Source organism: Ptychodera flava, chromosome 5, assembly GCF_041260155.1.
Source record: "Ptychodera flava strain L36383 chromosome 5, AS_Pfla_20210202, whole genome shotgun sequence".
Lineage (NCBI taxonomy): Eukaryota > Metazoa > Hemichordata > Enteropneusta > Ptychoderidae > Ptychodera > Ptychodera flava.
In genome coordinates, this window is record NC_091932.1 from 33,699,224 (window position 1) to 33,712,977 (window position 13,754).

The window sequence follows — 13,754 nt, forward strand, 5'->3', positions numbered from 1 at the left end:
CCTATCAAACTAATTAAAAATGACATTCAATTTCTCTGGACATTGTCTCAGGTGAGTTGAAATTAGTATAGTTTCTTAGAATAAATTATGCCATTTTGGACAGGTACTTTTCTCACTGGGACAGGCACTTTTTATTTTGACTTGTCCAGTGGACAAGTGGTTGAAAAAAAGTATTTCGAGCCCTGTAGCACAATGATAGACTTTGGCTACCAACAAAAATCTTTTGAAAATTTCAAAGAAAACTAAAAAACTTGGTACACCTTGAGCATAAAATTGCAAAAACACTATCAAAAGCACACCAGACACAATGATAGACTGGCTGACAATAAAATCTCTTAAAAATTTTCAAAACTTGCTAAATCTTGAGTTGAAATTGCACAGCTTAGTTTTTGCACCTTGAAAAGCTCCCCTGTATCTGAGAAAGACATAGAAAGGTATAATTCATAATCATGACACTTCATATCACAATGTTACCTGTCATAAACAAAATATGCATAAAGACTTTCAAGAAATACAAATATACGGGAAGGAAGACTGTGCTCAAATGGTTTGTCAAGGTTGATTTTTCATGTACATTTTCATCCCTAGAGTTCACCAAAGCTGATTGAATACATGCTGTGCTAAAACAACAGAGATTATTGAACTATTCTTGCAAGGGACATAATTTACATGAGTATGTACTGTTTTATATCTATGAAGTTCAATTTTTTGCAAGTCCACTTTCTGCCAATGACTCTTCCAAAAAATTACATGTACAAACTGATCTGGATGGAACTCAAATTTGTAAGATATTGACAATGAGAGGCAAAAAAGTGAAAAACGATGTAATTTGTGACTTTCACAAGTGAAGACTTTAATACTGATATTGCACTATGAGCTTCCCTTTGCTGTTTTTCATTTCCTTAAATTACCTATATGTAAATAAAGAGATTTGAAATATGTAAAAACTTGCTTTTAACCCACAAAATATTAGTTATATGGCCTTCTTCCACTAGGCCATCAAAATGTAAAACAACAAATATTTTTGATATTTTATCCATATTCTGAGTACTCCAGGGCACTGAAATTATGATATGACAAATTAGTTACCACTTGTGGGGGATAGTTTAGGGTTCCATTTCCTCAGGGGTTGGACCGTCAGCTGTGAACTGCAACGCCTTGGGATGAAGATAAATATCAAGATGTGGAAAGAAATCTCAGTCCAGTTTGATCTACAAAATGATAGTAAAGCTTAGTAACACAATCTTTATCACCACATAAGCAATGTCATTCTGTTTATTAAATATTTTTGAATTAACTTCAAAAGTCGCATGTGGAAAACTTTGCTTGGTCAAAAGATAGAAAAACAAATCATGAGGCCACCTCTTGCCCTGTTCTATGATTGTCTTCATAACTGAGATGACAAAAATGTTCTTCTACCATTTTTCATGTGTATTGTTAATACAGTAACAAGCCATAGAGAAAGTATGACAAAGGGCAGAACCATTTGATTTCTGGGGGTGGAGGTTTTTAGGGGAAAAAATTGTTATTAGGTGAAGGCAAAGAAAATAACTGAATACTGTAATGGCTTAGGGGAAAAGGGGCCGACAATTGAAATAAAATTGCTTTTGCCGCAGCAAGGGAAAAAATATTTGCTGTAATACTCATTTCATCATATTCATTCCCACCCGCGGGAAATCACAGAGTTCCTCCTTAAGTATATAAATCTTGTTATATCTCTGCACTAGACGTGATTAAATTGACGCATTAGTTTGGGTGTGTCAGAATTAATATGGAAAGAAAGAGCAACGTCAAATCTTGGTCACTTTGCAAACTGCATGCTAAATGAAAAACCATTTCTCAAATATATCTATTTGCAATAAGCGTAAACCACTATTTTATTTTTATCTAGTGAACCACTATTTTATTTTTATCTACTGAAGGGAAGCATTTAACATAAAATTTAAGATAAATGTGGTGTAAATATTATTTATTCTTCCCCTTTCTCTGCTTTAGAAAATTCATTCAGTGACAATGAGGTCAAAATTAACGATGCAAAAGTTCATTTGATTTCAAGTTTTGATCTGAAAAATTTATCTCAACTTGAAGGGATTATTCAACATTTGTCACTATGACCTTCTGTAGAGAATGTGACCTAAAATTACACTTTCTTGTTGGTACGATAGAAATCAACAGAGTAAAGTTGAAACGATTCTATAAAAAATGTAATTCTCCAAACTTTGGCGGCTGGTAAGAGCACAAAACCAAAGGATAGACAATTGTCTGCCTTCTTCTACTGATCACTGTCTGTGTCCGACTCTCCCTGCCATTGTGGGCTGTCAAGAATTTTGTTTCTGTCACCAATCTGGACATTTTCACAGTTTGAAATGTTATAGACATTTTGGGTTATAGGACTGCTTTCTGAGTGGTAACTTTGCTCTGAAAAACAAAACAACAAAACTCATAAGAAATCATTTACAAACTACAAGTACATCAAACAAAACAGCTTGAATCCTCTTTTCAGCTCATGTGATATTGTCATTTTTAAATATTCATACGAAGAAATAATAATTTGAGTGTCAACATCTTACAGTTTTAGTTTTTAGCCCATGTGTTCACACATGTGGGCTTATGTCGCAGTGATGTCTGTCTGTCTGTCTGTCTGTCTGTCTGTCTGTATGCTCAATATCTCAAAAACGGCTTATTAGATCAGAATCAAATCTGGTACATAGATTCAGTTAGCAAATGGCAAGAACTGATTAGTTTTTGGTGGGTGTGGCTTGCATACTTTTTGCTCATTTGCATAATAATGAAATAGAAAAATGGATATACATTGAGAACGACAACACACAATTTGATGAGATTTGCTACAAATGTTGATCACATCAACATATATCAGCTGTGAAAGGTATTAAGGGATGACATTAAATATAATTCCTAATTTGCATATTTAATGAACTTTCCTAATTAGGGATATTTATGTGAATTGACTTGACCACAGTTGATGAAATTTGCTATCGGGTCAGTCACATCAGGGTGCGCTAGAGTGTGTCACTTAGGTCAAAATTTCAAGTTCATGATAACTGTCCATTTAAATAATATGTTGAAAGGTTATGGTATGGGGCATATCTTCCTAAAATTTGGTGAAGCAAACGTCATTAGTTTTACCACAGTGCACATTGTTTTATATGGTAGACGCAGTGTCACGGACGCTACAGAAATGTTGTACATGAAACACAAATGTCATAATAAAATTTTAAACAATGATTTGTTAATGCTTTCTTATGTTATTACAATATGAAAGATACATATTGGCATTAAAATAAGCTATACTTGGTATGATTTACTTAATTTTTCCATGAATAAACACAACCTCAAGTTTAGTGAGAAATGCAACAATATTGATCATATTCTTTAATAGGACTTTCAACTTCTCTATGTCCTTCCGCTGGTATGCTGTACTTAAAAGTTTTACTGTCATGAATTAACCATGCTATAGCAACAATATTAATACCATTCAGTGTAATCAAATGAACTTCTTTCTAAAATATTTTCTGTTTAGTATGACATGCAATTTTGTCACCGACGCTACCAAAATCAAACTTGAAAGTTAGGTCAATTTGAAATATAAAAAGCAATCAACAATCTGGTTTTTTCTTTCTCTTTTCTCCAAAACCTTCCTCTATCAAACATTTAAATTGTGAAAATTGTGTCAAAACATTGACAATTTCTTTAAATTGAACACGAAAGCTATAGCAACTACTGCAAAAATCAGGTGGAGTATGTGAAAAATGTCTATACCAGTAATAAACTTTCAATACATCAAAAAACACAGAAGTTAACATTGCTTGTGCCTTACTTAAAGTGTAAAACCAAGATAAAACTAGACACCTAGATCAGGCTAGAGGGACAGGTTGTTAAACTTTGACCTGTGGTCCCACAATAAAATTTGCTACAATGTATCTGACACACCACCCATATCCAAATGGCTTTCAGCTGTTCTAACACCTGTCAGGATGGGGCGCACACACACCTAGGTGAGGCTGGAGATCAGAGACGTAGTCTGCCAACCTTTGACCTCTGTTCTATAATATATCTGTACTCTCTGACGAGCGTAAAGTTGGCGTCATACTCATCCTCATCCTCAGCCTCAGAGGTCACGTGAAAATGAGGATGAGGATGATGCTACAGCGTCAGCTCAACTGGCGTCAGATCTGATTATTCCCGAATGCGTCTGATGGAATGATAAGTGTAAAAACGACTGTAAAAATGTGCTCCAAGTTACATATCACTGTAAATGTTAATTAAAACACAGTTGGGTATGTATTTCATAATATTTAGTTACCTCCCCTCTCAATATCCGTTTCTCACGTTGTAGTTATAACGCAACATTCTTAGCCAGTAATTTCCTTAAAGTTCAAAGGTTGTATGGTTAATACGTTGACTTTTCAGGCCTCAAGTCATAGTTATACAAGTTAATTGTTTTATATGTCCTTTGAATAATTAGGGCTTTCATATCACCTCTCATGGTAGCGATTTTTACACATTTCAGACCATGTATACCTTTTTTGCAGAAATTTTTGAAAAATCTTAATGCAAGAGTTACGAGGATACCAACAAACACATCCGCGGATCCATGGACTGAAAATTACGAACATTTCCAAAAAACTAGTCCATATGAGATATTCTAACGATAAAATATTACCTGCGAACCAGTTTTATTATTCAAAAGAAAGTTGAGAAAGAATGGAGTTGTTATTTTCTTAAGTTATGGGCGAATTGAATCATTTATCCATCATCGGGTAGCGTAACCTCCGCAATCTTTGGATACGACGCTGAAGCTGATGCTGAGTAGCGTCATTTTAGCGTCAGCTAGAAAGGTCACCTGAGGATGAGGATGAGGATGACGCCAACTTTACGTTCGTACTCTCTGCCTTCATAATATGTGAAAGTGGTGGAGACAGAGTTAACACAAATGTCATTTCTTACCCCCTTGATTTTTTAAAATTCAAAATGTGATAACAAAACAATAATGTGATGGTTATTTCACATTTAGATTGGCTTAACCTGAAAAACAATGTTTGCATTTTATTGTAGCATCCGTGACATAATGAATTGAAATGGAATACACAATAATAAACGCATATACAGCACAGAATTCATTGTTCTTTTCACTAGAATTCTAATAACCTATTCAATATAATTACTGCATTCTTAAAAAACACCAATCTAAGTGTTACAGTTGAGGCTCTACATAACTTTTTGAGTGTTTTATTACTTTTTAAAAAATCAATTTTGTGCAAATTTACAATTTTATGCCTTGAAAACATTTTGTAACCCAACTCCATGTATGTACACACAATACACACTAGTATTTATATTTTCAGTGGATTAACTGCTTTAAAATGTTTTAAATAGTTATTAATTATTACTATGTAGTAAACACCGTCACGGACGCTACACCGTCACGGATGCTACATTTCCATATTTTAGGAATATTAATAGTGAATGCAAGGGACAGTAATTATATGATTTGTTTATTTAAGGTAGGCACCTATTGACACTTAGGCCTGTGACATCAGATCTTTTATAACTCCTGTTGTCCTTAAGATAAGAGTGTGTCACGGACGCTACAAGAAATTCCGACCACAACGATCTCCATTTTTATTTATTCACAAAACAATACAATATGCAATTTTATTTAATTTTGGTGTATAAAATGCTTGCCATGGATGTTGAGGTTGGAATTAAATTCAATATTACAATATTTTACCCATTTTCCTACATATAAACTAAAGGTATATGTACTTATGGTCATAAAACACAAAAAACATAACGATGTTACAGTTTTGGTAAAAATACCACAGTTTCTGTTCCGATGCACATAATCACATGAAATAACTTGTGAAAGAAAGATTAGGTATTTTGCAATAACATATGTAAGCTAAAAATTCCACAATTTTAACACTGTGTTCCAAAAAACATTTTGAAATTAAGTACATTTTGAAGTGAAACAGCATAACGCTACTTTTTACAGTTTTTAAAGGCATTTTTGTGGATGTACAACCAAACGTGCACAATATATGCAATATTTCTTTATGTGACCAAGTTAGATACAACTATTACTATTTATTAGAACAAATAAGCAATATAATATCAGTCTGAATAGCAGATATATGTCCATAACAAATGAAAATCATCTAGCGCACCCTGATTGTGACTGACCCGTATGTATATTGAAGATACTATGGTATAACATTATTAAAAGTTATTAAGGTAGAATGCGGGTAACAGTGACGTTAATCAGGATTTTTCTGAAACTTTCAGGAGATGTCTAGGATGAGATGAAATGTTAAAAAATGAGAAAAAAAGATGGGGTCCCCATGCAAATTTTGGAGATATGGCGCCCTCTATGTTGTCCCGCGAAAACATTTAGCTGAAATTGGTTAAAATGTTGTATTATTCGATTATCTAGTGTTATTGAATAATAAAACTGAAATATAGTAAAAACAATTTAACAGATTTTATACAACACATGTCCCCGTATTGTATTGTATTAGTTTTGTGATCTGCTTTTGAAAATATTTGAAAATATAGCAACGTTTCCATGAATAGTGCTTTTATTAAAAGAGCAAAGTTTGGCCAAATTTTAATATTTTCATTACAAATGTCATGATCTGAAATCTACGTTTCTTTAAACTCTCGTAAATTAAGCCCAACAATATATAGATTTCGAATCAAACGAAAAAAATGGGGGTCACCGCACAATTTTTTAAGATATGGGCATTTTTAATACAAAAAATGCTATACTGAAGCGCCCTCTAGCGACAGATCCCTGTTTAATTTGATATTCAAAACTTTTTTTAATAGGTATTAAATAAAGTTTAGTTCACTTAAATACTGCAAATAATCCCACATTTGTCACACTTAAAACGGGCCTGTTACACAAGTTTGCTATCTTGGTGTGAACTGTTTTGACAAACTAGATTTGAAAGTCACACCTCAAAGTAATTGTATGCTATATCGTGACAAAAAGACCACTTCCGGAAAGAACGCTTGCAGAAAGAACGTTCGTACGTGTGCGCAGATACGATGCGCAGTACGAAAATTCGCATTACCCGCAATCTACCTTAAGCAGTTTCACTTCAGGCAATTCCTAATTTGCATTTTTTAATGAACTTTCTGAATTAGGGATATTTATCTGAATTTACTTGACCAAAGTTGACAAAACTTGTTATGTACATTGGTGATACCAAATAAAACAATATTGAAAGTCATTTCGCATTTCCATGTCAGGTAATTTAGAATTTGCATATCTGATCATGATGCAGTGAACATTGTTCATGATGTTGATCATGAACACTTGAGCATTTTCAATTCATATCTGGCCATAGTTGTGACATTATTTGTATGAATGTGTGTGATATCCTGGGAGCTATGTTAAATTAAAATTAAGGTGGAGCTGCATGTGGGAAACTCCCTCATGAATACATATATTTTCAAAAGCAGAGTCTCTAAAGCTTAGTATGGTAGCAATAGTTTACTCCAAGGATGAAGGGGGTGTATATTTGGGGTATAAAACCCAATGGCATGGGTGAAAGACTGACACTCTAAAAAGTGATTAAAATATGATTAGCAAAATTAAAATGCCTCTTATTCAAAATGTAAGAATTTTATTGCCAGACAAAATAGTTGTTTTGTTACAAAGAATTTGAATTACACAATGGTTAAAATTTCAAAAAATTTGACCCTTCCAGAGTTGAGTTAAATTCTTTGGAAATCTTGAAATAGGGAGAAAAGAGAAGCCAGGAATTGGGTGATTTGCATACATTTGCATAAATTAACACTTCTTAATCACACATCATGTGACTGCTTAAAAAAATTAAAAGTGAATCCCACCAATATTTTATTCTTGGGTTAAATGATTAATTAAAATTGAATAAATATTTTGCAAAAAAATGATTTTTAGCAAAATACACTGTGTTGGGTGAAGTGCTCCCTTAAAAGTGATTATAGACATCAACAAAAATTTCTCTGTTTCAAACATGACAGCCATTATTTGACTTCAGATAGATGATAACATTGATGACACATCTTTCTATTACTGACCTTGACGAACTGGATAAACCTGGCCATAGTCAATCGGCTCTCCGCAATGTTCACCACCAATACATTTCACCTGGCCTTGATGTTCCCTAAAATAAAAAAAAACCCAAAAGCTGGGTTGTTAAGAATTCTGTCATGGACACAAATCTCATATGATGAATAAAACTCCTACACAGTGAAAGTGATTGGTGGGAATGGAAATGATGGTAAGATGTTTCCATGTTGGAAAGACAAGCACTAATAACAGTACCAGTAAACCTTTATTGAAGTTGCATCCCCATTGAGACTTTGAGCATAAACTAAAAGAAAGATTCTGATAAAAGAAAAGCTACCAAAGTAAATAGTAATGAATGTTTTTTAATTCCTTTTTTGCATTTGTTTTTCAAGCACATGGACATTTTACTATGATACCAAACACATATTTATCTGCTGTTGGTAATACTTTTGTATGATGAAGTGCTACTTGTCAGGCTATTGAAAACAAAAAACACTCATGATCACTGGTGTTATGGAGCGTTTCCAGTGTATTCTCCCTGTATTCTCCTGCAACAATGTTGAGATGGACAAGATCGCCATCAAAACCACAATACCATACATCTAACGACTATGTATCACATTATATCGTGACCAATGAAGATATCCAGTATGAACCATGGCCTGCAGTAGATTTCACAGAAAACATACCACAAACACAGAGAACAAACAACTTAGATTAAAACTCTCTCCCGGCAGGGGAGCGGATCTCCACACAAGACAGGTGAAGAACTCACCAATCAAAAGCAAGGATTTTCAGCAAACAACCACCAATTCCTTGCAGAATACATAAAACTTACTGCCTGTCAACGTTTACCTAGAATAGCGCCTGAAGTAAGTATATGATGGTAATCCTCTTTGCTTTTTAATATGGTGGCTATTATTTGTATTGGAGTGATGGTACAAAATGACTGTTTACCAACAAATAAAATACCGCAATTATACGGTGTCGCTCAAATTTGATCAGAATTGGTATATACCAATGTGGGTACCAAAGATCAACAATAAATGTTGTTTCTATCTGTTCAGTGCAGGAAAATTCTACGTTGATGTTATGACAATGATTTCTGCACAGTACAACCAGAAAAACAACAAGAAATATTTAAACCAGAAAAACAAGAATGACAAAAGTAATTAAGGTCCGAAACTTTAGGTACTGGAGGTCAACTTTAGCAACATGCATAGCAGAAAGGCAGCTAGCCCCCCTTAGTTGGCAGATCGTCCATGTAGCCAACACGAACACGAAGTGTCTGTTACCGGCTACCAAAAACTATGAAAAATAGTAAAGAATGAGCTACAAAATCACTATCATTCTTAAGTTGAAGGCAGAATAAGTCTGTGCCTTTGTATAAAATACTAAAAAAAATAGTAGAAAGTGAGCAACCAGCTGAAAGTCAGTTGAGGAGACCTTAACCGCATATCATTTGCATCTCATTGTCGGCTACATGGACTGTGTGCCCCTTAGTTTGACCATAGACGGTCTTCCTCCCCTCTACTGACGGTCTTCCTCCCCTCTACTGTCTATGGTTTGAGCAGGTCTGTTAATATGTAACAGTTCATAAACAATGACAGGAAATGACTCAAGTCAGTGGAGTAAGCCTGTTTCAAGCCTGTTTCAGAATTTCGCTTTTTCTTACCTCATTTGCACATTTTTGACACTGACGTGTTCATTTGAACAAATTCACATCTCAACCTCTACATCTACCTGTACACCAAATACTGAGACGGTAGCTTTGGCGCTATGGGAGCCTTTGCGTGTGACGGACATACATCCGCACATACCCACAAATATACAGACACAGACGCCACTCAGACTCATCATATAAGCTCTTTTTGGTATTTATATATAAAACCAAATATGAGCTAAAAACTCATTTAGTGAGCAGATACACAAATGGAGAACCAAAAACATTTAGCGGCAAATTTTGTCTGCAACACAAAATACAAAATGTCAAAATAGCATTACTCAGAGGTATGGAAAGGACTAGAAGAATAATTCCGTAGTCCAGCTGTTGTTACTACAGCCATCAAACATGTTTGGCCTATGATTAAATGGGTGATGCTCATAAACTAGCCAGAGAAAGTGTGCCATTATATGGCATAATGAATAAGGACCGACTTGTTGCTAAAACTTTCAACCTGATCAGAAATCTGTCAGTCTCGGACCATTGGACTGACATTGATTTAGCACACTGATTGGAATAAGAATCACTAACACTTTTATAGTTCATCTGCGACTGAAACTGATGCTGCTAGCATCAGTTCTAGCATCAGTTCCAAACAGTTTGAAGATATTTGAAAATCAGTATGATCAACAAGACCTGTACTTTTCATCAAAAGGCTGAGAAAATGAACTTGTTGATGTCATTTTGCCATTGAAAATGACTTAGTACCAGCAACATTAATTATGCCCTCTATCACAGCTCCTATTATTCATTTGTTTTTTAGCTTTTCACATGCAGTAAACAAATTGACTGACTTACTCAGCGTCATCTTCAATTTCCAATGGCAGGTTCAGCTCAAATGCATATGGCTCTTTACCAGTACTTATGCATCTAGGACATAATGTGTACAGTTCAGTGCGGACACCAGGCCATTGATGCAGCAGCTTGTGTATTAGATCATGTATCCTGTGTATGACCTGCCACATTTTAATTTGATGTTGTCTTGCTGGTATGTTTCTTTCACCATCAGTTGCTGTCAAATTTTATTGAAAAGAGAGAAGTTAATGATTATTAGACAGGCAATATATATATGCTCTCAGGCATACTGTTCCTGCTGACCTAATCTACCCACAGGTGCCATGCTTGCATCGTTCCTTGGACAGTTGATCGAAGGCCCAGGATCGCAGTGTGTGGCCAAAGGCCAACCTTGGTGGTGTAAAGAATAGAAGTTATGACACAACAAATCAGTGAGATGTCCAAAACCAACACTGTCCATCTGCCCTAAAAAGTAACTTCAGATTGTTGAAAATATCTTCAAAAGTTTAAATCTTTACTCTGGTAACTAAATTTGACTGTTACATGCCAAATTCAGATGAAAATTCACTGTTGGGTAATTCTCCAGATTCACATTGTCAGTCTGCCATTCAGATATGTACTTTCACTCCCATAATTCTTTGTAATTGAATGATCCTGAATTGAGTGCAATGGTAGACTGGCACTGTGGATGCAGAGAATTACCTGAAAGTGCCTGAATTTGGCATGTATCAGTATGTATCAGTCATATGCAGTTACAAGTCGTAAGATTTGAACTTTTGAAGGTATATTCCACCGTCTGATGTTACTTTTTTGAGCGTAGATGTTTCATTGTGTTGATTTTTGGAAGAGCTCGCCAATTTGTCATGTCATACCTTCTATTCTTTACACACTACCGAGGCTAGGCCTTCGGCCTCACACTTCGATCCTGGGCCTTTCATCAACTATCCAATAGCAATACTGCAAGCACCTATGCTTCTACTCCAGTTAAACTCACTAATTTAGCAGCCCAACTGTTTTACTTTGGGTGTGATTATGCAAAATTTTCAATTTAACTTGCAAGGAGTCATTGAAAGATAAAAACAGTGGGACATTTCCAAGTTAACAGCTTACTATGTCCCAGAATAACTGAAGAGAAATGTTTTTCCCATGTTGCCTTTTCAGTAACACAAATATATATAGTCTAGTTCCCTGACCCATTTCCCCGTAGAGGGCGTGGGGAAATATAAGGTAAGGTACCGGCTAATGTAAACATGGACGCTATTGGGTTAAAATAAAACAACCTGTGATTGGGTGAAAGTAACACTTGTAACTTTTTCTCATCTTTCTTGGGTTTCTCACTTTCAGGCTCACTTGACACCAACTTCTTGTTTGTACCACAAAGCCGTGGAGGTAGAAAGAAAGACTTTCTACCTCCATGATTTAGCCACTGTGATTTAGCACACCTCTTAATACTTTTAGAACATCGACATGATGCCTGGCATTTTTCACGAAATTTGGACACCATTCTATCCATCGAAATCAATCGTCGTTCACAGTTCAAACAAAGTTTGCTTTCAATTAGCTGTGATATCGCAGCAGTACATGTGGCGTGTATCGAACGTGCTCGGGTCATTGGGGTCACGCCACAGTCGGCGATGACCTCAATGACCCTAGCGCGTTCGATACACACAACAAGTACTGCTGCGATATCACAGCCAGCCTTCAATCACCTCTATTTCTCCGTACTTCTGGATTAATCCTTTCAGTTTATGATTCCCGTCTCGTGTGCCAATGTTTTTGGTTCGGATACCAGTGTTCAAACATAATTCTGATCCAGTCGAATTTTGACCGGCGTTTTCATGGTAGCAGCCATATTTGCATGTTATGTCAGGTGACTAACCTCCGCCATCTTGAACAAAATTCTGTTCAAGATGGCTACCCGGTACCTGACCCTATATTTCCCCCACGCCCTCTACCGGGAAATGGGTCAGGGAACCAGACTAAAATATATATTAATGACATATACCGGTACTAAAGGTATAACAGCAGTTTGTGTTGAACCGTTGGCAGTACAGCAACTAAACATAATGTCTCAATTGAGCTGCTGAGCTGCTGACGAGGTATTTGGTCAGGACGATAAGGCCCCCCCCCCCCTCCCCCCACATTTATTGATCATATTCATAACTTCTACACTAATATTGCTTGCCACGCCCTGTGGTCAAAACACCACACACATCCCACTCAAAACGCATCACTTCCTAGCGTTGTTTGTGCAGATCCAGTGCCGGGTGGCAGTGTTATTTTGACTACCAGTATGTATCACTCCTTCCAGGTCTTAACTTTTGCAGAGTTGATTTCTTTGTGATTCACTGATATTACCACTAGATGGCAGATATACCTGACAGTGTTGGCAACTCCTCACTTTAGACAGTATGTCTAGTTCCTGTATTGCCAACGATTTATGTTGAGAATGAGGACAAATATTTATGCATATTAATGAGAGATTGTGATCAGCAATATTGCATTTGTCTCTTGGAAGATACAAGGTACTAGTACCTCAAATATTTTCATCTTTTTATCATATCAAATGGTTTACCGTCTGATAGATTCTGTCCTGCTTTACACCAACTAAAAGAAGCTTTTAGTACTGTGACCTCTTTCTCTGTTCTTTTATTAGCCAAAACCTGTCACTCCAAAATTTAAGGCTACAATTAGCGAACACATAATCCTGACTTCTTGTACAACCTTATCTGGTAAATTTATGAAGAAACAATTCATTAACAGCTAGGTGTACCTCTTAACAGCACAGGAAGACAAACCAAAATTTTATTACAGAATCAGGAAATACATTTTCATAGAATCATAAAGTGTATTATTTACCTTTAATTTTTATTTCCACAGCCGTTGACTCTCATCATTCTTTTTTTCAATCAAGGCCGTTACTCCATTCCATGCTGTCACATTGATGGCATCTCTAAAGACACTGTCAACTGTGAATTTCATTTTATCCCTATGACACAGCACTAGAAGTCTCTCAAAGAAGCCATAGGGTATGACTGGGAAGAGTTCAAACTTGTTGGAAATTCCACGGTATGGTGAATCAACTGTTGTTGACTCTTGCTCAGGAATGGTACCTTTATAAGTTGCTGTCAGGTGACACGGGAAGAGGCAATACAC

The 13,754-nt window shown here is 35.7% G+C and overlaps 1 protein-coding gene across 1 annotated transcript; it reads right to left on the reverse strand.

Annotated features, from left to right (window-relative positions):
* Positions 1 to 2,172: 2,172 nt before the first annotated feature.
* LOC139133608 (uncharacterized) lies at positions 2,173 to 13,596 on the reverse strand. Its single transcript, XM_070700347.1, has 4 exons — positions 13,458 to 13,596; positions 10,602 to 10,815; positions 8,089 to 8,174; positions 2,173 to 2,418 (listed from the first exon to the last, which is right to left on the reverse strand). The coding sequence occupies exons 2-4, from the start codon at positions 10,766 to 10,768 to the stop codon at positions 2,273 to 2,275; spliced, it is 399 nt and encodes a 132-aa protein (XP_070556448.1). The 5' UTR covers positions 10,769 to 10,815; positions 13,458 to 13,596; the 3' UTR covers positions 2,173 to 2,272.
* Between the last annotated feature and the right edge of the window lie 158 nt (positions 13,597 to 13,754).